The 26,201-nt window shown below is 27.5% G+C and overlaps 1 protein-coding gene across 1 annotated transcript in view; it reads right to left on the bottom strand.

The window, feature by feature from the left end:
- LOC113378726 (rap guanine nucleotide exchange factor 2-like) overlaps window positions 1–26,201 on the bottom strand; it is a 221,244-nt gene that overhangs the window by 11,579 nt on the left and 183,464 nt on the right. Inside the window, exons 2-13 of the mRNA XM_026619294.1 lie at window positions 16,747–16,822; window positions 7,270–7,425; window positions 5,976–6,209; window positions 5,144–5,544; window positions 4,934–5,054; window positions 4,111–4,696; window positions 3,528–3,810; window positions 3,131–3,326; window positions 2,537–3,053; window positions 1,579–1,790; window positions 1,056–1,308; window positions 619–903 (exon numbers count right to left, since the gene is read on the bottom strand). Of these exons, the coding sequence (XP_026475079.1) occupies window positions 619–903; window positions 1,056–1,308; window positions 1,579–1,790; window positions 2,537–3,053; window positions 3,131–3,326; window positions 3,528–3,810; window positions 4,111–4,696; window positions 4,934–5,054; window positions 5,144–5,544; window positions 5,976–6,209; window positions 7,270–7,425; window positions 16,747–16,755 (3,253 nt within the window). The 5' untranslated portion in view covers window positions 16,756–16,822. The remainder of the gene's footprint in view (window positions 1–618; window positions 904–1,055; window positions 1,309–1,578; window positions 1,791–2,536; window positions 3,054–3,130; window positions 3,327–3,527; window positions 3,811–4,110; window positions 4,697–4,933; window positions 5,055–5,143; window positions 5,545–5,975; window positions 6,210–7,269; window positions 7,426–16,746; window positions 16,823–26,201) is intronic.

Below are 26,201 nucleotides of genomic sequence, written 5' to 3'. Positions count from 1 at the left end.
GATGTTATAAAATTATATATAATTTTCAAATAGGCAGTTAAAAAAATAGCAATTTTCTAGTAAATTAAACATAACATGAAACTGTTTGAATAAATTTTTGTATAGTTTAGAGAAAATATGAGTATAATTTTTTGCTTCACATGCTTTGAATGAGAACACATATGCTCGCAATTTGTGAATAAAAATGTTTAAGCTATCATTAATTGTCAATTATGTCAAAAGCATGCCATTTATATTTGCATAAGTGCTGCAAGTTAGTCACAATTAAAATAAAAATTAAGAGTTTAAGATTTCACACAAATATTAACCAATACCATTGTTGAAACATACTATTTAAAAAAATAGTACATATGAATAATAACTCCTCATTCACATATATATGCTTTTTCATAGAGACCAATATTCAATCAAGTAAATTTAGCGCAATTGTGGACACTACTATATTATGTTAATTTATATAAGTCAGAAACATATTTCATTAAGAAAGTCAAATAGATTTTTTGTCAAATATTTAATTGTTATTCAATATTGCTACTTAAGATCAGTAGCATAAAAAGTCAAATTCAGTGAAGTAAAATTAAGCATTCAACTAAAATTATAAAGTTCACAAATGATTACCAAATTTAGTAGCTGCAATTCCCTTCTTCCCTTCACTGGCAGAACTTGCACTGCTAGTTGTGGATAAGGTAGGTGATGGATGCCTTTTTCTAATTGGAACAGAATTGGGTGCTGAACCACTAGGTTCACATTCCAAAGATAAAGCATGTAACTTTTCCTCATCAGTTATTATTTTCATGTTATTCAGATAGGCTTTAACTCTTCTCACCATCTGAGCTTCTTCGAACATCTTTTTAGGATTGGGTGCAGCTGTTGACTTTTTACGTCTTTTTACAGTTGCTTGACCTGGGTAAATAATAACTATGATAATGATTTCATATATACACATAATTAATATAAAAGAAATATAGTATTCCATAGAATAGAAGCATTAAAGTCTATAAGTCTAAAATTTTTTTGTATTTGAATAAAATACATAAAGTTTATATTTTCCTGACCTTGCTGAGCATTTGTTCCCCCTGTAGTGGCAGTTGTCATCTGATTCAATGCAACCATAGCTGAACTTGGAGGCTGTCCTCCCAGCTCGAGCATAGTCAACAAGTCATAAGGACTGCTACACATATTTGTCAAGGATCTTACTTCTTTAGCAATCATCCTCAATTTTTCAAAATTTACTAAACCATCCACACGTGAATCATTTCCCAAATGAATAAATGTTAAGTCTTTTTTCACAATGGGGTAAAATGGTATCTGAAATTTAAAAAAAACACACTAGATAGTAAATTATTTTCAGGTAAAATTTATACATAACAATAATGATTAGTTACTTAATCATCAATAATTAATTACGACAATTGAAATTTAAAGAAACTTATAAATGTTTTTTTGGTAATAAAACAAATATAAGATAATCATATTTTTAATAGTTATCAGAAATATTTATCAAAAAAATTATTGATTATTGTATGAAATTGTAAAATAAATCCCTAAATTGTATTATTTTGAAACATATAAACTCACAATGGGCGGTTTGCTTTGTTCAGAACTTATAAGTTGTCTATATTTAGACATATTTCTTGAAGGATCCATCAGTTCTTGCAAATCTGAAAACAATCTTTGATATTTTGTTGATAATTTTTCCCAAGAAACTCTCAATCGTGAAACAGCACCATGACCAAGGCCAGAAATTATTGCAAACATGGAATTAAAATTCTTGCATTCTTTACATTGCCCTGTAAAAATGAACAAAACATCAAATATAAATAAAAATAATTAATATTACACATAAATAAAAATTTATCAAATAATATGTATTTCTGGAGGAAAAGTACATAATGTAATAACTGAATTAACAACAAGAACTGTTGCGTCACATGTAAATCAAGTAATTTAAATTTAAAATTTTAAGAACTGATATAGTAAAAAGTATATTTTGCTGTCTCAAAATCTATTTCTGTCATTTAAACAATTTAGAATATAATTACATTTAGTAATATATATATATATATGAGTGAGTTCTTGAGGGCGATACATCAAACAAAGAAAAGCCAAAGATTTATAAAATAATCTTTATTTCCAAACGTTTCGACATTCAATTTAATGTCATCATCAGTGGATATTACGTTGGTTAGTTACATATAGAGAAGTGTACACAGCACTAGAGATTTGGCACTAACATTTATACAACTAACTTGTCAGCACTATGCATTTTTTTATATAATTTTTTTGTATGATGTAAACAGAAAAATGATAGTTTTATTGAACAAAAATGTAAGTAGAATTATGTAATTTCTGCCACGACTTCTGTACTTTGCTAGTACCGAGGCATGTATATCAAGAACTCACTCATATATTTCAACATCAAAATTAACTACTAAATCATATATATATATATATATATATATATATATATATATATATATATATATATGTACGCATGCATATCAGAATTATGTACTAATAAAAAATATTCACATACTTGCTACTTTGATAAATTGTTTAATAATCTTGCTTCTTCTAACTAGGTTATGTTCACTGCATACTTCTGTAACCACCCAGAACATTTCTCTATTAACTAGTTCTGAAAACTGCGATAACATCGGCATTCCATATCTGCTCTTCAGTTCAAAGAGATCATCAACATACTCAGTACTTTCAATTTGCCTGAATATACTAAAATCTTGTAAAGTCAACTGTATAGCAATTTCTACAGCATTTAATTGTAAGAAATAAACAGCGCCTTCCCTGACCAACTCAGGTGCCATTTCATCAGCAACTAATGTTTCTGTTATGCCATTAGTTTTTAAGTAATATCGAGAATTTAAACCTATTCTTTCTGCTAAATTCTGCAATTGGTCAGGTAATCGTCTTTGTTTTATCATTCCACCCTCTGCCACTGATACTTCACACAGTGAAAAATTAGAGCTTGGGTCAGTTATACCAAATTCTTGAAGAGCCAACATCACCACTTCATGGGCAGTAGTTTCTTTATGAACCTAGTTTTTGAATAGTAATATATAATAACTCGATAGTATTGAAATTAGATATGACACGTCACTTTAATTCAACTCACCAATAGATATTTGCATGTTTGGTCTGATTTAAATACTTTGAGGACATGTTCTGGATAGTCAGAACCCCTCAAGTCATCATAGCATGACATTAAATCAGGATTACTATGTGACTGATATAGTTGATTGTTTTGGTTGCTATTTGTTAATCCAGTATTTGTGAGAGGTATATTGCTGTCATCATTTGCTAAACTTTCACTGAAAAAATAAATCATATTTGTATTACTCAAATTATGATGAATTGTAGATAATACATTATAATTATTGTTACATAAATGGAACATGCTAATGTTACATAGTATTTGGAATAATGAAGTATTTTAAATAATAATTTCATTTTAATAAATAATGCATCCAGAAAATATCACAGCTTTCACATATTGCATTTTTATTACTTACTTGATAATATTCTTTGGTAGAATATTCATTTTCATCAGTGCCTTTTGTAGTCTTTTTTTGGGAGCAAGTGTTTTGAAACCAATATGTGAATCCTTTTTGTTATTACTTTCTTTGTTTGGACTTTGTATTGTAATTGGGGCTTTAGATAAAGGTTCTTCTGCTGACAGCAATTCTACTGACGATAATCGTGCTTTTGGATCCGCTTGTAATAATGCAATCTCTGATACTTTTCGTCCTCTGGGTCTTGGAGAGTTATCAGGAGTTTGTAACATTTCTTTAAATGCTATATAAATATGAATAAACCATTAATCAGAAACCCAGTAAATTATAATTACAAACATTATATAATTATTAAAATCTAGACCTAATGTTGAATAAGTATTTAAATTTTAAAGTTCTAAATTTTTATTACACCACAGACAGTAAGATGCCAAGCAGTGTCAACTATAATTTTATAATTAAACAATACTACATTAAAATTTAAACATTTCAAATATAATTATTATCTATTCCTCTATTGAAGTTAGTTGAATTACTAACATGAATAATACTAACAAAAATTATTAAACTTTTATTTACTTACCAAGTAAATTACTCTTCAATGTTATGCTTAGATGTGTAGTTCCTCTTAAAATATCCAAAGCTTTGTTGTAACTGACATGTTCAAAACTTTGGCCATTAACTTCCAAAATTTGGTCACCTCTTTTCAAACCAACATCCTCAGCTCTAGATTTCTTATCCACTTTGGATATAAAAATTCCAAATCCCCTTTCATAACCACCAAGTATAGAAAATTGCAATGGCTCATCTCTAGATGGTCTGGCCAATGTAACATTTCTAGTTCTTGCTTTTGCTGCACATGCAAATTTCAACAACCTTAGCTGGCCTTGCATATTTTCTTGTTCCAAGCCACCTTCAAAAACTTCGAGAAAATCCATCATCTGAGGATCCGTTTCAAAGTCTGTGAAGTGATTGTTGACCCACAGCAGCACAACTCTAGTAACATGATCACGAATATGAGATTCTTTAAACCACACTAAAAGTTGTTTAGCAACATCTAAAGAACTATCAATAAATGTTCTATGTGTCAGTAGGAAGTCTTCAATGTACGTGCAATCTGTTACAGAATTTTCTTCTATCAGCTGCAGCATCAAACGTTCCGGAGTACCCTGTAAGATTAGATAATTATAATTCATTTGTTCATCACAATTGTTATTTTACAGATTATATAAAGTGTATAAAAAAACTCACAATTAATAATATATCCTCACAACTTTTCTACAAATTACAAAATCCTATTTTAATTGTCATACTTAAATTTGAGTTTTACAAAAATTGAAGTTTGTAAAAATTTAGATTAAATCCAAAAAAGCTTTCACACTTGAGTTAATATTAATTTTATTTACCCTTATAACAACATGCCCCCTTTTGCCACCTTCTTCCTGGTCACCTCTTAATTCTGTTATCATAACAAGTCGACCATCTTCCTCATGCCTTCTTGTATTTTCCTCACCTTGATGTTGAATTCTAAAAATAAAATTAATAAATAAGTAACAAGGTAAATTGTGAACATAAAAAGTTCCTAAGTATAAAAAATAAGTATTATTGATCTCTACCTAAAATAATCTGTTTGAGTTATGCAAACAAATTGGCAATCATCACACAAAGTCCTCATAACCCCTCTATGATATAGCTTTTCCATTGTTGGTCGGATTCCAAAACTATCCCCCATATGCAGTTGTTCAGTTTCCCCATCATTATGCTCAATCTCAACACGACCATTGATTAAAACTGACCAAGAATCTAGCTCTTCACCATCACTCATGACCATAGTGCCTGCCTTTTCAACCACTGCAAATACCATCACAGAACAAAGAGCTTTACGTACAGCTAATGTCATGTTTGTAAATGCTTTCAATGTTTGTGTCAGTTCTAATAAAATTTCTATATCAGCTTCATCACGATCTGCAGGGTCTTTCTCTAAACACTCACGAACTGTGTCACGGACCGTCAAGCTCTGAAATTAAAATTATAAATTTGTTGCAATCCTAATGTACACTTGAATAATGAAAGAAAATTTGAATATATTAAACAAAAATTATTTCATCAATTCATTCCAATATTTAAATTTAACGCTTAATTTATAATGAAATTTGAAATAATATGCCTATTTGAGCAAAAATAAATGAAGCTAATCTTTTAAATGTCAAAATTTTAATTGAATTTTTTTTTTCTTTGTCTAATAATTGTAAACTAATTCAGTTTGAATTTACTTACAGTTGTTAAATTTGTTAAAATAGAAGTTTATATTTTATTATTATATACATTATTCATAATAAATATCAAAATAAATTTATGATAATAATTTGATCATCTTTTTCAAATTATTATATCCTATAAGGTGTTTATAACATAATAAAATAATTTTAAATTTAAAAAAAAACTCACATCCATGCTCTCTGCAAGATCTTCTTCTTCATCAGAGTCCACAATGGACTCCATCAGACCCGACAAGTCCACTTCATCATCTCGGTCCCTGTCACCAGCATCATCAAGTGAACTATGAACAGACGTCATTGTGTCACTTCCGCTATAAGCAGAACTAGTATCACTTGAGTGGGAACCACGATTGCACTTCTGGTACAGCTCTGGTCTTATTGTCACAGAAGTGTTCGTCAAATGCTAGAATAAAAATAATATATAACATTGCTATCATAATAATTACTTAACTTGACTCTTGTTAATATGATTTTACAAATCAGCAACTCAATACAATGTATACAAGTAATATTTCATTGTTTATCAAATTATAGATAAATTTTTAAACATATAAAATTGAAATATCTTTATAAATATCTTAAGTATTATTAATTCTCTTATTTCAGTATATATATATATATATATATATATATAAATATTCCAAAATAAATATAAAACTTCTAGTCTACTCCTATTACATTAATATATATCATTTTTAGCACACCATAGCCCAAATAATTCTTAAGTATCTATATTCCCTTTGCTTTTAATAGATACTAAATCATAGTCAGTAGCAATAGCTCTACATTTGCAATAACATTAATAATAAAACAATGTATGATCAGTGTAATAAATACTAAGAACAAATAATATTGTTCTCACGTGATGCACATCGGATCAATATACAAATTTATCGGCACCCCATATATAAATATAGTGCCAACAAATTTTTCATCTGTGATGTATGTCTCCAAAAAAAACCTACTAATGTTTTTATTTAGCAAGTATTTTTGTTTTGTTAAGAAAGCATATCTCCTAGTTTAATGTCTAATTAATATGTGAAATCATTAAATAAGATGTGGGGAGACTACAGGCTATTTAACAAAAAAAAAAAAAAAAACATGATTTATGAAATTGTAAGTCCCATTATTTTTAATCTTACAATTCAATAATTTATTAGCAAATAATAATAATAAATTTACTATACTATAATTTAAGTAAAATATCATCAAACAAGTTTAATACAACACAAATAAATTGTGTAGCTATGTTGGATGTAGAGAATATAATAATATGTAAAATATTATTTTAACTTCTCCTCCACTTTTTAATTGCGTAACTTTGTCGCAACTATGTATAGTTTTGTAGTTTGAATAAAATTATGTTTTATCAGGTATTACTTTTAGCAAAGTAAAATAATTATAATACACATTATATGCAATCTTTTAAGAAATATAATGATAAATGTAATAATATAACATACATTGTCATCAAACATTAAGTTGATTCCTGAAATGCCTCTCTGATGTTCCATTGTGATGGGGTGGGGCACCCCACCTTGTAAATGCAACGGCGCCCCAGTTCCTCCTATTAAACGGCTATTCTGAGCTCTAGTTGGTTGTGCCTCAGGATAATCAATCTAAAAAAAAATGCTTCGTTATTCTAAAAATTATTACATAAATGTTATATTTTTAAAGTACAAAAATCAAATATAAAGCATCAAAGTTGCTTAATATACAATTATTAAAAACATTTCGCATCACAAAACATTTTTAAAGTGAGTTTTATAAATGCAGTACTTAATACTCATATAAAAAAACTACTATGATAAACTTATAATAAATATAAAAATAGTAAACATTACTCACAAATAATTTATAAAATTCATTTTTTTATGCATTCGAATAGAATGAATATTTCAATCATACATATTATTTACATCATGAAACGTGAAAATAGTAGGTTAAAATTGTATACAGTGTAAACAATTATTCTAACACACTAGAAAAACGAAAAAAAGCTACCCTACTTCCATAAAAACTCATTTTATTCATTAATGAATAACTTGACAATATAACATTAAAATAATTGTTTAAAGCCGCTCAAAACATGAAATAAATTGATACATAAACAAATATGAGTCATAATATTTTTGACAAAGTTAGGTTAATCCATGGACCGAGTCTGACAGCAGTGTTGCCAGATACTGCAATAATAACAGAATGACCAATTCACAATTACATGTGTTATATTCCATATTAATAAATAAATTATATATTTTATTAAGTGAATATACAAAATATATTAATTAATTGATTATTTAACGTAATATTTTGGACTAATAAATAATTATGATAAATATCAAATATTTAAATTTGAAAGCAGATATTCTACAGTATCGGGCAATACTAAGTAAATTCAAAATTTCTAGTTTGCCAGTCCTTTCAATAACAACATGGAAGTTGGTTGTAAATTGTTGTAAATGTCGTTGTGTTGTGAAGTTTTTAAAATAACTTTTCAGAATGGAAAGAATGAATCAAAATTATATAAATGGTTATAACTTCTGTAATAACAATAAAAATGATCAAGAATATAATAAAAGAATTTCGTTGCCGATCCGTGGTAGATTGCCGCTCAATATGATATTATCCGAAACAGCATATAAAAAAGGGTATGAACCGAAAATTGATAAAAATCACAATACTAATATAAATACATGTGATGTACAAGAAAATCTTTTCGAATCTGTAAAATATCCTGCAACAGCAAATAGAATGAGAAAGCAACCTGATACAATGGTCTGTGACGTTTATGAAAATGATTTAAACTTGGGAAATACAAATTCAACGATAATGGATGAAAATGCTTCATCAGATTTATTTAACAGTTCTTTGTCGACATTTAGTGGCAATCAATGTCGTACTCCGTTTGATGATTATTGTTCTAAATTTGAAAATCGCGAGATGTCAAAACGCTCTCCAAATTTATATACAGGAGTTCAAAATTATTATACAAATAATATTAATGAAAATCATTTTAAATCTGACGAAGATTTATCATATAATTCCAACTATTTCAAGCACATCAAATATGAACAAAAGCAATCACTTATGAGCAAAGATTATGATAATTCGGGGGATCTCGATGAAACTCACCAATATACTAGAAATGTTAATTCAAATTCATACAATTATAATGCTCCTTTCGAGAACTTTGATATGTCTTTATATTCAAATAAATCAATAGAAAATTTGACGAACAATCGAATAACACGAGTTCAATATAAATATACTGATACTTCTGAATACATTTTGAAAGAAACTGACATTGAATACACTTTATATAAATAAGTGACATTATGAATAATTTAGTTGTAAGTGCCATTGTAATTTTTGTGATACTTGTATATAATATTCCTTATATAGCCAGTCGATGAAAGTGATATCAAGCTAAATAGTATAACATATTTTTATTGTGAAAATGAAATTGTATTTTCAGAAATAAACTTTGTACTTTTATAATGAAGGATTTTGTTTCATTATATTATTGTTATATTATGATATATAGTCATTGTAAAAAATGTATATAGACAATATATGAAAAAATGGTATGGCCGAGATACAAAAACCTTCAAGAAACTGTTCATATTTATTCATACTAAATGGACAACTCATAAAATTAGAGATTGAGTTTATTTTAATGAGTTCAAAGAAAAATATTGTAAATAAGTAAAATTGCACTTATATAAACCACTTAATTCAAATAATGATGTAATTTATTAAGTAGAGGAGATAAAAACTATGTATCTTATAAAAATTTATTGAAAAGGTTTAATTATTTTGATAGACAAATTTGTCAAAGAGCTAATAAATATTACTATATACTAATATTGCAATGAATAAATAATCTTTAATTGCAGTAGATTTGTAATATCATCAGTATAGTAACACTTCGAATTTAAAGAATCCAGAGCGAATAACTGTTGAATTAACAAACATACAAATGGTTCATATAATTTTTGGCTACCAAAAATGCATTGAATTGAAATTATAGTACATTTTTTTCATATTTAAACGCTTGTAAAATTGGCTGCCAAAAACAAAAATTGATTAAAAGTAGAAGCTCTATATTTGAAGTAAATATATACTGTATGAAATATAATTTGTAATATATATATAATGTATAATTTCAAATTTTATATTGATTACATTAAAAGGGTCTAATAATCAGGCCTAAATACATAAAAATATGAATTTCTTTAACTAAAATATCATGAAATCCATACGTTTCGGCTGTAACGTTCATTCAGTGGAACTAAAAAATATTTCAAGACTAAACTAGTGTTTAAAAATTAATTCCTTCAGCAAATTGCCTTTAAATAAATTTTCTTCAAAATAAAGTAAAGATTGTCATTGATATTGATATATATATATATATATATATATATATATATATATATATATATATATATATATATATATATATTAATTTAATTGCCATTATTTTATTGAACGTTTCATAGATATGTGATGTTCCTTTCTTCAGGAGCTATTAATAACAAATAAATAAAATTATACACTTACACTTAAAATTTATTTTTATTTAAAAAAAATAAAGAATTTATTGTTTACTTTAGTGACACCCAACACACATCATAATTCATTAAAAAACTATATTTGAAAATTCATTGGTGTAAATGCAAATGTTGTTTTTTTAATTTCAATTTTAATTTAACTTAGAAGTTTTTGAAGAATGCCCTCGAAACCCTCGTAACGTAGAAATATAAATAAAAAATTAAATAACTTAAGGCAAATAAAATCATGGAGCTTTAGTTTATATGTCATACGTACATACATACATTACAAATATGTGTGGGGGTAGGGCAAAAAGGTCCAATTTGACTTCCAGGAACATAATATTTATCGAACAAATAACGATTGAACTATGGTCAGTAAAATTTCCAGTTAACTCCTAATTATTAAAGTATATATTTTTACTATTTTTTTTTTAAATTTGTCATCTGTCCCTTTTTGTCCTATGAGCGAGGTAAGAAGAGACAGCCTTAAGGGCAAATAGATCCAACGTATTTTTTTTTAATTTTACGAAATAATAGCTACATTATTTAACCAATGTGAAATACAAATTTTATGTGAAGATTTTATACAAAGCTATAACGTTTATCTTGTATTTCGAAATAAATATTCATCAGCAGAGGTCGAACAACTATTAATTTTTTTTTAACTAATATTTTTTTGAACTTTTTTCATTTACTATCTCTTGTTGTTCACACCCTTGCTAAGGTAAAGGTTAAGGGGTCTTTTTTATCCCATCTGCGTGTGAGCTTTTATAGAAATTATAAAAAAAATTGTTGAATCTAATTTAGAAATAACAATATAGCTCACAAAACAGTTAAAAAACGCATACCTAATAACTATATTCAGGTATAACAAACTAAATACGAAAGCTCAAGACCAAAAAAAGTATCGACAAAGAAATATTTTTGGTTTAAATATCGATATATATTTTTTTTAGCGACGTCGTAACAATTAAGGTGTTGGCTGGTTACACATCTTTTGCCTTCTACTTTAAAATAGTTTCATAATTGCCTTAAATTATTTAATTTTTTATTGATGTTTCTACGTTTCGAGAGTATGGGATGTCCCATTCTTCAAAAACTTGAGTTAAATTAAAAAAAAACATTTGCATTTACACCAAAGAATTTTCAAATATAGTTTTTTAATGAATTATGATGTGTGTTGCGTGTCATTACAGTAAACAATAAATCCTTTAATTTTTATGTTATTAATAGCTCCTGAAGAAAGGAACATCCCATATCTATAAAACGTTGAATAAAATAATGGCAATTTTTCTTTATTTTTTTTTTGAAAAAAACAAGGCTTTTGTTCAGAATTTTAAAAATAGATATAAAAAATTAAATAATTTTCTTGTTTTTGAGATAATAAAGGTGGACCTTTCTACCCGCGGACCTTTAAGCCCCGCTCGAGCCTATATATGACTCCTGTTTTTATAATTTGGAGATCAAATTGCCTTCTTTATGACAATAATATTTTAAATCAGTATACCTGTCGAAATGAATTTCCATGCCAGGATCTAGAATTGATTTGTCTATTTCTGAACGCTAAGAAATCCTTTTTATCCCTGAGGGGAACTTTTCCGCGAAGACATCGACCACAGCAGAACGCTTTCGCGGTTCGGCAGCGCGTGTGCTTTAACATATTTTATTTGCGATTTGGCAAGAAAACATTTATTTGCACTTTATATTAATAATATTAATGTTATTATTTGATTATTTAAAATTTACCATCTAAATATCTATTTATGATTTTTTTTAAATAACGCTGTTAACACTGTTCCATCGTTCATAGTTTAGGTTTTAAATTCATCATTATTACATCTATTAACTGGTCATAGTGCATTTCGTCAACCAAGGATTATTACTAATGGTTTTAATAATATTAACAGTTCTGGTAATTAGTTATTGTTTTTACACATTAGGTCATTTTTTATTAATTCGTAGTGTCACAATAATCAAATAGAGTTAAATCAACACATCCCCTATTCCTCATAAAACTTTTAATAAATAAAAACAGTGCACTAAGTAAGTTAATAGAAAAAATAGAATATTATTGAAATTTACACAACACACTAACTATATCCATATAATATATACGTGTAGGTCCTATCAGATATTCAACATTTCCGATGTATCAAATTTGGACAAAATGTAAACAACTTTTAATAAATAAAGAGTGAAAATTAAAGAGTAAATACGAACGAGTAGGTCCTATCCAATTTCTAACTAATCCATTACGGTTGAACAGGAATTTACTTAATAGATTAAAATGTAAACAGCTTTTAATAAATAAAAGCACTGAGTGAGTTAATAAAAAAAGTATTAAAATTATTACTACACAATCAATCCACAAGTACAAGTAGGTCTTTTCAAATTTTTAACTATCAATCTATTAAAATCGTACAGGAATTTAGTTGATAGATTAAAAATGCAAACAACTTTCTATAAATAAAAACACCGAGTAACTTAATAAAAAAATATAAAAATTATTATTACACATTATCCACACGAGTAGGTCCTTAACTATTCCAATCCATTAAAATGAGACAGGAATTTAATTAATTAATATATTAAAATGCATACAACTTTTGATAAATAAAAATACTGAGTGGATTAATAAAAAAATGAAAATTATTGAAATGTACACAACACATAGTATATTCATACGTATGAAGAGGTCCTATCAAATATTTTACTGTTCCAATCCATTAAAATGAAACATGATTTTAATTAATAGATTGAAATTCAAACAACTTTTAATAAATAAAAACACTGAGTAAGTACTTTAATAAAAATGAAAATAGTTGAAATTAATACAGCGCTCTATAAATCCATACATACGAGTAAATCCAATCCATTAAAATTTGACGAAAATTCAGTTAATAGATTAATATGCAAACAACTTTTAAAAAATAAAAAACACTAAGTGAGTTAATAAAAAATAAATATTATTGAAATGTACACAACAAACTATAATTCCATACAACGTGTATGGTTTTAAATTATTAAAATCCATTCAAATTGAACAGGAATTCAGTTAATAGATTGAAATGCAAACAACTCTGAATTAATAAAAACACTAAGTTATTAAAAATAAAAATTATTCAAATTATCACTATATATTATAAATCCACACGTAGGAGTAGGTCATATGCATTAAAATAGCACAGGAATTTAATTAATAGATTAAAATGCAAACAACAATTGAGTCCACCGCAGCAAAGTAATTTCACATAATATTTTATTTTATTAAAATTGCAAAATTTATTTATATTAAATAATTATAATATGGCACAGATATGAAACACACACAATTTACCCCACCAATACAATTTAATGCTCTCTTGATTGCATCGAACAAACTAGTATATCACAAAATATTTGATGAACGCAGTAGGACTGATTAAAATGCAGCGAACGCCGTAAGTATATAAATTATAATAAAAATCAATAAAATAAAATAAAAATATAACTATTTAAAATTTGTGTAAATGCAGCAGTTTGGCATAATTTAAATATTTTATTATTATTACTATTATTATACTCTATATTATTTTATTTGATCATTCACAGTATATTAAACTTAACTAAAAAACTGAAAATATTCAGAGCATATAGTAGTTTACCTTAAACTTATATTTTCAACTTTTATCTTTTCAAAGTCTTAAATTTTAATTTTTCTAACCTTATTATCACAAAATGCATCAAAACTCATTTTATTAAATTTGAAACAACTATTATTGAACTTAAAATTGACCTTCCCATTACTTATTTGATTTATTTAGTAATGATTCAATTTTATTATTAATTTGTTGTTGATCCTCATTTCTTTTCTTGTTTTTCATTAGCAATGCACTTTTATTATTTTTAACTTCCCGTAGGGTAAGTTATTGTAATAGTCCAAAAATCGAATTTGAATTTTTTTAATATTTCTGGTGTTTTGAAGTTTCTGAACATTTTGACATACCTCAAAAAATATGGATATGTGTGTTTTTATATGAATACAACTTTTCGTGCACGTTTTCGGGCGCACGGATCACACAACTAGTTTTTATTTAGTTTTAGTTATGTTCTATAAACTCAATTAGTTTATGACTGTTTCTTCAAAGAACACAAAAAGGAGGTAAATTCTATTTTGGTTCCATTTTTATACATATTAGTCATAATAATTATTAAATATGTTTAGTAATAAAAAATCAAGTGAAATAACAAAAAGTATGATTCAAGTAAAATCTTTAATTGATTCAGATACAATTAAGAATTAATTCGATGCATTTTAGAATGGTTTCGAGCAATGAATGACTCTTTAGTGCAATCAATTTATTTTCAAACTCATTACAGTAAAGACCTGAATACAAAACCTAGAAAATCGCATCAGCTCTTCTATGCAATTGTTTTTGTTGTTGTTGAAACGACTTGGAATATTTGTTTATTTATTTAAGGTACGTAGGTGTTTTAAGGTATAGTTAACAACAAGTAAACAGTTTGATGTAATCTTGTAGAAATTTACTTAAGACTTATTTCATTAAAACCTAGTATACCGTTCCTAGTTGATAATAATGCAGACAGTATAGTAGTACATGTGTATATATATTACAATAATGGTCGTTATTGGAAAGTTAATATTGACCCATAGGCAGCAATATGTTGTACATGTTCTTATAACATGGTGTATAATAAAATTAAAATTTTTAAATTTCAAACAAATATTTACAAAAAATAAAATGTTATTTATAAATGCAGTATTACTGCGCTACTGTGTTATGGCATATGATAAGAATGCTTATTGTATGATATTATAGAGTAGGGCTCCGGAAACTGGCGTTCATTCTCGTTTTCCAAAAAGATAACATTACTTGACGAAGTGAAGTTCTTAATTCTTTAAATATGTGTTTGGAAAAAAATATTCCTAAACTAAGTTCATTTTCATTGCTTCTTTTTTATAAGACAAACGACAAAGAATTTTCTAATGATAAGACATAATCTACTAAAATAATATTTAATAATAGTCGAACCTGTTATCTGATATCTTTACCAGAAATATATATTTATTAAAGTGTATTGTAATTAATATTACACTTCTAGCAGAATCAGATGAAATGGATGGAATGGTGGCTTCTAATATCTATTACATATTTATTAATTATAGCTCATTTTATAAAGTGAATTTCACTGTTCATTTATATAGATACATTAACACACTCACTGCTGCTCACGCATATGTTGCGTGAGACTGTTGTCAATAGCGAGGCGTCGAACGCAACAGGTGCTTTCGCCTTCCTTGCATTTTAGAGTAGTGTTTTTAGTAAAATAAAATGTTTGAATTGAAGTTTTGTACTGCAATTATTTCAAACGAGTAGTTCTATTTATCATATTACCGTACATTATTTTTAATTTCCAGCTATAATGTCCATAAATTAATTCATTTAATATTAAACGATCAAAAAGATCAGCACAGAAGAATGATAAGCAACATAAGGTTCGCAGTGAATGTGTTAAAACGGCAATATTTTAAGACTTTCTTGCTTTTATACATTTCGGTTTAAGTTATTTAGTTGAGAAAAAAGATGATAAACCTACATATTTGCTTTATATAACATCTACGAAAACATCATTAAAATAAGAATTAGTGGTTAAAACTATTTTTTGAATTTTACTATAATTTATTTTAGAATTTAAAAATATGGAAAATGATTTGGATTTGAATTTTCAAAAATATACAAATTTTTAAATCCAAAAGTTCTTATATAGTTGAAAAAAGGAGGTTCTCTAAAGCATGATGAAATATGAGATAAAGCCCTTCATATATTTTGTCTATAAATACGAATAATGAGAATTACAGTATTTAGAATAATCTATTTGAAAATATTTACAACAATTGTTATTAATCATTAACCAATTATTATTGATTATGGATTATATTTATTACTCGAATGGGAAGTTCCAGCAATTGGTCTTAAGGTACAATTTCAAGCATCACTAGTTATAAAAGTTTAACTAATGATATTTTCAAGGTTCAATACGAATCGAATTGGAATATAATGCGCACAAAATGTAACATTAGTAATTTTTTTTTGAGTCGTGTCACTTTCACACAATCAATTAAAACGTTTCTTATAAAATTCTGAAGACTAAAACACAATATCGTGTACAAACATCCTTTTCATCTCCTTTTAATGCTACGCTCGTGTTTTTATTATTTTTAGCTGGATAATTCTTACACTCATCAATATCTATGCTGTTATTATCGTGACAGATAACACTACCCCTCGTAATGTTATCATCAAGGCGATGGAAAAATGAGAAAAACAAAATGAAGAAAATGTGAAAATGCGAAGGAAATATGAAATTCATCTCGACACTTACAACGATCATCTCTGACGGCTCTAGGACGAAGCATTCGTTCGAACGGCGCGCGCTGCCACCCGTGCGTTTTCCGAAGCTGGAAAAGAAATAAAACACAATTAGTATTTAACGATATTATTTAAATTCGTCAAAAATATATCATTTTCATAACATATAAATCTAAATGACATCGTTGAAAACTCATTTTCAAGGCAGTAGAGAAACTGAGTGATAGCAAATAGATTATAATTGGGTCATACTAAGAAACAACCCCTACCCCAGTAACATTATAAACTCCGCCGTAAATAATAGACTCAAGTACCTACAAAATTTTTATTTATTAACTTCCCGTAGGGTAAGTTATTGTAAGCGTCCAAGAATCGAAATTTAAATTTTTTGCATTTCTTCACGTTTTGAAGGTTTCTGAACATTTTGGCATACCTTAGAAAAATCGGATGTGTGTGTCATACATACAGTATGATACAATTTTTCGTCCACGTTTTCTTACGCACGGATCAGCCGATTTGAATGATTCAAACAACATTCGATTTCTACTGATAGCGAGATGTGCTGATTAGTTTTTCGCAAAGGCAGATCTAGCCGTTTCGGAGATACGAAGCAAAATGTTCAGAAAATAGAAATCGACTTTGAAAGAACGGAGCGTCCGATTTAAATGATCCAAAAAACATTCAATTCGTAATAACGACGGAGGAAGTGGTGATTAGATTTTAGCAAGTCCAGCCATTTCGAAGATACAGAGGTAAATGTTAAAAAAATGGCAGTTTTTGAGAGAACTAAGCATCCGATTTGAGTGATTCAAAAAACTTCCTGCTCGTGTTGACGAAATAATTGCTTATGAGGAAAAAATAATTAATTTTTTTTATGTCCATATATATATATATATATATATATATATATATATATATTTTAATATAGAAAATAATTCGGATTTTAATTTTAATTATAGCTAAAGTTCTAAAGCTCATTTATATACTTGAAATAAATAATTTTAACTTTGCAATTCAGTTTATATAATTCTTATAATTATTATACAATGTCCGTCATTTTAAATTCGATTGATTAAGTTTTGTTTATTCACTTTTCTGTAAACATATATGAGTTACAGTATTTATAATAATCTATTTGAAATCACTTAATATTCCTCGAATTCATTACGGTACGGGAAGTTCTAGCAATTTTCCTTAAGGCACCATGTCATACACCGCTAGTTTATTTATTGTTTCAACAGCAGTCAGACCTACTCAGAAATACATTGTCCTATAAGCTGTAGTTTTAAGACTAATATTTTTCATGATAGGCAACCCATCGGTTAACCATTCTCCTATGCGTAGCGATAATATTAGCTCTTATCTTTAATAAATACCTACTTAATGAACAAAAGTACCTCAGTGACCAAAAAAAACCTTTGAACCCAGAATCATATACCAATGTATACATTTTGTGGATAAAATTGTGATCATTGTTGTGGCCCGTTCATAGATAAAAGTCTGTTAGCGGTATGAAATTATAATTCAACCCTTAGCTCGATTTTTGCACAAGTCAATCAAAATTTAACTCGGACCGCCTCAGAAACTTATTGTTAGTTCATCAAATTAAATGCTCAGATTGTGAATTCACATACATAGGCGAATAAGCCAAAATTTGGGCAAACATAAAAATAGTTCTAAAAATAGAAAACAACTTGAAATCCTAGTAACTGAACACATTAATTATTTAAATTCAACATATCTCGCAAATATAATTTTTTTTTAAAGTGATATTTCTATTTTTGACTCACTGTCAGTACGCAATGGCGATATTTTAACCCTTTGCATTGAATTTTTAAAAATTACAACTGAATTCGAAAATCTCATTAAATTAATGTTTATATATGTTTAGGGACGATATTATTTTTCATGCTATCAGGCAGCATTAGCAATACATGATCTCATATTTTAATCCTTTATTCTTTAATATAATGTATTATTTGAAATACAACGCCCACAGAAAGTCGTGCGCGCATATACGGCTTTATATGTTTATATATGATAGAATGTTATTATATAATACATGGATTTTTCCTCCACTCATTTTCCTTTCAACATTACCGATTCACCGACAGATAAAGTCAAAGGTCGACTTACCCGAATATGTCATTCAATTTTCGGTTATTCAGAACAAAAACAATTGGTCTGTTAATGATTATCTAATGGGACAGCAGCAGTATCAATTTCAGAATAATATAATTGCAAATTAAAACTGAAATATGTTGAAAAATAATATTAAATACTTTTTAATTAGTTATGTAAGGTAGGTTAGAGCTAAGGGATTTCACCCAGAAGTTCAGGGTTTGGTATCTGCCTCGAACAGCCTGATGTCAAGCAGTAGTGACATCAATTACCACTTGGCAATATAGACGGCAATGTTTCCAAGCCTAAAATTTATTAGTATTACAGAAATTGTAATAAAATTCATCACACAGAGATGAGACAACCATATGGGTTGCCAAATATATAAAAAAATGGTTGGTTGTATATAATTCAAATATTTTTCCATTGGATATAGCGAGTTGCACAGTAATATATATATATATATATATATATATATATATATATATATATATAGTATTTAAATTTATATACAATTTTAATTAAACAAAAAGAGTGCGCGTAAGGTTTACACCCGAATGAAGTAAAACTTATTTGCTACTGTACAAGATGGCATTTAAGTAAAAATAAATACATCATATAACAATTTTGAATAATGTTTATTATTAATAAGGTAACACTCGTGATGCACACATTTATTAGTGTCAACCATTATATATATTTATATAATGATAAATTATAAATTATATATTTATGATAGCATTAAAAATATGTATAATATTTAAAAACAATAATGTAATTAAAGTCATACTTCAAATATGACATGATCGGTTTGTCATTGTAATTAACATTTAGAAATTTAGAAGCTTCAATAGAGAAATGAAATAAATTGGTAATAATGAAAATATGCTAATTGTAAGAAAAAAAAACATATAAAAACGTGAGAATTTTGTAGAGCTTTATGTTTTATTTATGATAGGTTTTATGATTTTAGAATGTCACAGATGAACAGACAAATAGGAAGATAAACAAACGACTACAAAAAATGCTAAAAACAAAACATCTGTTTGATTAATTGAACATGTACATTAGAGTGGTCCTTAAAATAGTCATTTTCGAATTTCCTTGCTCCCAGGGGCTCCAATGGTTCCAAATTGATAAAAAATAACTTTCTGAAAGTTTTAGCTCTTAATATTAACGTTTAGATAGAGCGCAATTCAATCAAAGTTTTGTATGGAAATAGCATGAAAAATTTTTCAAAAATTTTAAAAATGTTTTTTAGATGTAATTTAGCGAACAAATTAATGAATAAAACTCATTCATTTGTCGTTAAGTTATACCTAAAACATTTGTTTTTTAAATTTCAAAATTTTTCCATGCTCTTTCCATACGAAGTTTGATTGAATTGCGCTCTATCTAAACGTTAATATTAAGAGCTAAAACTTTCAGAGAATTATTTTTTATCAATTTGGAACCATTTGAGCCCCTGGGAGCAAGGAAATTCGAAAATGACTATTTTAAGGACCACCCTAATGTACATATATAAATATGATCAAAACAACGTCAAAAATACAGCAAGATATTACACGTCGTACCTTAAAATGATTCTTGACATTTTGATGCGTTAATATTTGATTTGACTCTGTTGTTTTGACGCTGGAATATTTATCACTTTTTGCACATACACAAAAAACCTAAAGCATACCTACTAGTTGACATCAAAGCAAAGATTCAATGCTTCAGAGGAAATGTAAAAGCTGGTAAAAAAATGTAGCTAAATACTAATAGTAGTGATACTTTTTGTCTTATCATTACTAACTATGGAATAGAGAATAGAGCCATAGTTAGCAATGAAATTCAGCATTTGTGTGGTTCACATTTATTTCTTAAAACATATTTCCAGTGGAAATTTTCCACCTTATTTAGGTTACCTCATATTTTTGTTTATATACATATGTATATATATATATATATATATATATATATATATATATTATTGGTAAGAGCTTTGACCTTAGAACCAGAAGGTTCCAAGTTCCATACCCACTTTGAACAGCCTGATATCAAGCAAATGTGAATGTGGTTTTCTCTTGAAATTTTAGATGGAAATATGTTTTCAAGTGAAGTCCTTCCCTGAAATTGCTGCATCAATTAGTTTTAGAGAATTTCTAATAATAAAATGTATCAAATAGAGGTAGGCCAACCGTTGGGTTGCCTTATTGAAAAAGAGACTTGGTCAAGGAAAATAGTCATCACAACAGCTCAAAGAACTGTCAGGTTTTCATTGTTATTCAAAAATAAATATATTTAGATATTATTCTAGTTATTATTAATATATTAAAGTGCTAGTCGTTTTTAACTGTGATTGACGAATATACACGTCATGGACTATTGGCAGATTTTGTGTATAGACAAGTATACTCATCGTGTATATAAACCAGTGACCATTTATATTATTACTACTATTGTAGTATACAAAATATATTCTGAAATGTCAAGTTGTTTAGAATATTTCGATGCTATGATTGTATAAAGTAAGTAGTTGCATAAGTCATTTTACCTTGAGGGAAGTTGCATGAATTTCCCGAAATGTGGAATAATTTCCTTTGAAAAATTAAGATTTTCCAATTAAAATACCATTTTCTATAGTTTTTTTTGAGAATAGTTTAGTTACTTTCATCAAAAACTATTTTTACTTTCTTACATTTACTTCTATAATATTTCATTGAATATTATTAACGTTTTTAGTTTAATACGTATGTAATATATACTTATGTAAACAAAGAAGTAAATGCGTAAAAAAATGTAAAAAACAGATGAATGTTACATAATAATATGAATATGTAATAGATTATAAAAAGAAACTGACAAAATAATATACCTGAAAACACATATTGCATATGTGAATATAATATAGAACAACATGGTATCATATGAGCTTTCAGCATTGAAACTGCTAATTAATTATTACAATGTTTTCAACATAAAGAACATAAAATAATGGCATATTTACATCTTAAAAACACCGTAGGCACAATTTCAGAAAAGTTCATCTCCACAAACAAGTAACTTTTCAAGAAGCAAACAATAATAAATTATATAGTAATTCTTTTCAGGGTGTTAAATAATTAACAACTGTTCGTTTTGAGCATCAATATAATATATTACAATACAAAGAGCTTTTAAGCTCATATTAAATGAACTAATTAGTACCTACTAATAATTTTTTAAAAATGATTTAATATTTTTAGATGATCTTACTTTAATTTTTGTTTCTTGCCGAACAATTTGATTTTTTTCGTTGAGTTATAAACTGTTCATCTCCTAATCAGGACATTGCTTATTGCATTGCTGATAATTTATGAAATAACTGAATTCTAATTAATAATATACAATAAAAGTTGATTTTCGTTAGGAATTACTTCATCCAAACTGAGTGCTAATTTAACGAATTGAGAGGGCACAGTCGACCGTGAACAAGGAATAAATCTACCTTGAAAAATGCGAGGTTCTTCATTTTATTTTGCAGAATGAAGTAATAATATTTAATTAATGATTAAATTCAATTAAATGAAAATTTTAAACAATTTTCTATGCTTTTAAGCAACATGAAGCAGCTTTAAATGAAATATTTAGTCAGCTTGATGCGTAATCTGAAATAAAAAGCTTTTAACGCGTACTAGTTTCAGTAGCGCATTGAGAAATGGTTACAATTTGAACTAATGAAATATTATTTGACTAGTGATGCATGGCATCGTGCCTTTAAGCAAATTGCTGGAACTTCCCGTACCGTAATTAAATATTCGAGGAATGAAAATAATCAATAATTGTTGTAAATAATTTTAAATAGATTATATATATAAAAATAAGTCGAGTTTTCCTTCCTGACGATTTAACTCCAGAACGCGCAAACCGATTTCGACGATTTTGCATTCGTTAGAAAGGTCTCGGGCTCCGCAAAGTTTATAGCTAAGAAAATTAGTTGTGCATGGCATCGTGCTTCAATGCAAATTGCTGAAACTTCACGCACCGTAATTAAAAATTCGAGTAATGACATTAGTGAGAATTATCAGAATTATGCTTGGTTAAGTCAACGAGCGCTTCTTGCCGCCAAGAAATATGATGTACACGCACTGAATTTCACCATTCAATCAAAAATTGCTGGCGATTTGGTGACATACCAATGATTCTGACTGGTCTTCCGTTTGACTTCAAACGATTGCAATTTCCAGTTCGCCTTGCGTTCGCAATGACAATTAACAAGTCGGAAGGCCAATAGCTTAGTGTTTGCGGGATAAGTTTCAAATAGATTATTTATAAAATCATTGTTTTTCACATGGGCTGTTATACGTTGCCTGTTCACGAGTTGGAAAACCATCCGCTTTGTTTGTGTTAACGTCAGACCAAGTGTGGTTTACCAAAGAGCACTTCAATGAAACTGATTTTGCGGATTCACTTTATTTATTTAGAGAAGTTCAAATTCATTTTTGTAATCGAAAAAAATTCATTACTGTTGTACAAAAAATATTTTCTTCATCTTTCTCACGAAACCATCTGGTGGCGAAACGGAGTTCGTCGGGTTTGCTAGTTTATTATAAATACATATTGTAAAAGTGCTTATTAAATTGGGCGACGAGCGTATCCTACAAACAACTTATGTGTGTGTTTACAAAAAATTTGTCCAATTTTTTTTCAAATTTGATTTTTTTTTGATAATTTAGAAATTTTGAAAAAAATCGATTTTTTTAAATTTTTTGAGAATTTGAAAATTCTTGAAAATATTCAATTTTTTCTAAAATTTCGAAATATTCTCAAATTTTTGTAAGAACTCGATTTTATATATTTTTGTTTTTTGAATTATTCAAATCGGTTGATCTGTGTTCCCGAAATCGTCGACGAAAATTTGTATCCGCACACACACAAACATCATTTTTTTCTAGAGTATGCCAAAATGTTCAGAAATCTTTGAAACGTTAAAGATATATAACTACGGAAAGTTAAAAATGAAGATGTGTCATTTCAATATGGACCTAGAATTCCAGAATGGATTAGGTATTGTATAATAACATAACACAGGAAAGGTAGGGAGAAAAACTAATCGTAAGACCAAGTGTCTGATCAGAGTGAAGCACTTTAGAACTTCAGAAAAGAGACTGGAATTCCTTTCCCTATGGCTTCTCTCAGAAATTGCTTAGTGCATTCTCTAGGTCTATGTTCCTGACCCAGATCGAAGATAGTTTAGGTGGATGTTTTTAAAACAGGACATACTGAAGCACAATAGATTTGAAATTCAAACTTTGAATCGTGAATGAATTTAACAGGAATTTTGTATTAAACTACATTGATTCAACAACTCTTTGGAACGAAACAACCTACCATCTTGAAAAAATTTCTTTCACCTACTATAAAATTAAATATGAAAAGGCAGATTGTAAAATAACCTACAGCTACAGTATTAAAGATGACCCAAGATTAAAAATCATTTTTGATACATAAAACTATTGACAATCTATAAGATCAATCGAATCTATCCACAAATCATACATCAATCCATCTATTATGCTATTTCATTTACAATAATCAATGAGTGAAATTAGTGAGCAAAAAGTAATTCATCTAATTGAAAATCTTTAAAGTCAAATAATTTTCTACTCTAAAATATTACTTTGGCAGCCAAGATTTTTCACTTGAAAATAGATCAAACTTGTCTTTATAGAATCTTTCCTTAGTCTTTATAAAATTTTCACCATTTTGAAATTACGACTAGTTTTTTTAAGAGTGATAATAATAAAAACGAATTACGTAAAATAAGATTGATGAAAATAAAAACGGCGGTTTAAAGATTAAAGCTAGAATATTAAGATTTAAGGTGATCATATGTCCCAGATTAGCTGGGATAATCCAGGATTTCCACTTTGTGCCCCGGATTTTTCCAGGAGCGATATTTGTCCCGATTTTAGGGTTTTCGACCTGAATTTCCCAGAATTTGAGAAAGTTTTTATTTTCAATTAATTTTAAATATATTTGAACTAGAATTACTATTACAAAATCTGAATAAAAAAAGGTGCATATCAAAATACGCAATTTCAAATAGACATAATAAAATCAAAATTAATTACAAAATTTAAATATGAACCATTTTAGATTTTTCGTCCCGGATTTTCCAGAATTTTTGAGAAAGTTTTTATTTTCAATTCATTTTGAATATATTTGAACTAGAATTATCAAATTATCAAATTTGAATAAAATTTTTTTGTGCATATTAAAATACGCAACTTGAAATAAACACAATAAAAGCAATATATTAATTAAAAAAATTAAATATGAAAGGCTGAAGGTTTTCGTCCCAGATTTTACTAAATTTTTTAAGAAGTTCTTATTTATTATTAGATACAATAAGTTACATAACAGGAATAAAATTGTATGTAATGCTCGAAACCAAATAGGACAAAAAAAGAGAAATCTTACTGGAAAAACATTTTTTATCAGTTTTTCTTATTAAAAAACTGATTTTTATTAACTCGTTAAATACTATTTGTAATAAATAACTTTTATTTTTAAAGATATTAAAAAACCATATTTGATTTATTAAAATTAAACGCTCACCCAGCAATGTTTCTGCCCCAGATTTTAAAGAAAACTAGTGGTGCAGGGCATCGTGCTTTAAGGCAAAATCCTGGAAATTCCCGTACCAAAAACCAAAAAATTCAATTTTTAAATTTAAAGAATTTGAAAAAGATTCAATTTTTTAGAACTTTGAAAAAAATAGATTGTTGAGACTTTTAAAATTTTTGAAAATTGACCTTTTTGAAAAATTTGATTTTTTTATACTTTGAAATATTTTGGAAATTATGAATTTTTTTTTCAAAGCAATCGCAATACGTTAGCAGCGTAGAACAAAATATCGAACATTGGTACAGAACCCATAGAAATGAAAACAAAATTTGTTCTTATTATTAAAATATGTGATAATTTGATGTGCATATGTCTAACAATCATCTTTGTCCGCCAAATGGCATTTTTTAACTTCCCGTAGGCTAAGTTATAGTAATCGCAAAAAAATCGAAAATGAAAATTTTTGCATATCTTTACGTTTCAAAGGTTTCTGAACATTTTGGCATACCTTAGCAAAAATGGATGTATGCGTGTGTGAGAAGTATTAACAACAAAGAATTAGTAATTCAGCCAATTTTATAATTAAAATTCTTGACAAGTAGAAGATTTCTATAATAATGGGAGAGTAGCGATCGAAGTTGCAGGCTGTTGTGATCTATCATAAATTCGAAACGCGTTCGCATTCATTAGGGTATATTGTGTTGGAGTCTTGTAAGTCTCTGTTCGGAGCAAGATACGAAATAAGATTACTAG

Source organism: Ctenocephalides felis, unplaced genomic scaffold (genome assembly GCF_003426905.1).
Source record: "Ctenocephalides felis isolate EL2017-DRISC unplaced genomic scaffold, ASM342690v1 CF-g0.4_SCAFFOLD_01886, whole genome shotgun sequence".
Lineage (NCBI taxonomy): Eukaryota > Metazoa > Arthropoda > Insecta > Siphonaptera > Pulicidae > Ctenocephalides > Ctenocephalides felis.
This window is presented reverse-complemented; position numbering and strand designations above follow the sequence as displayed.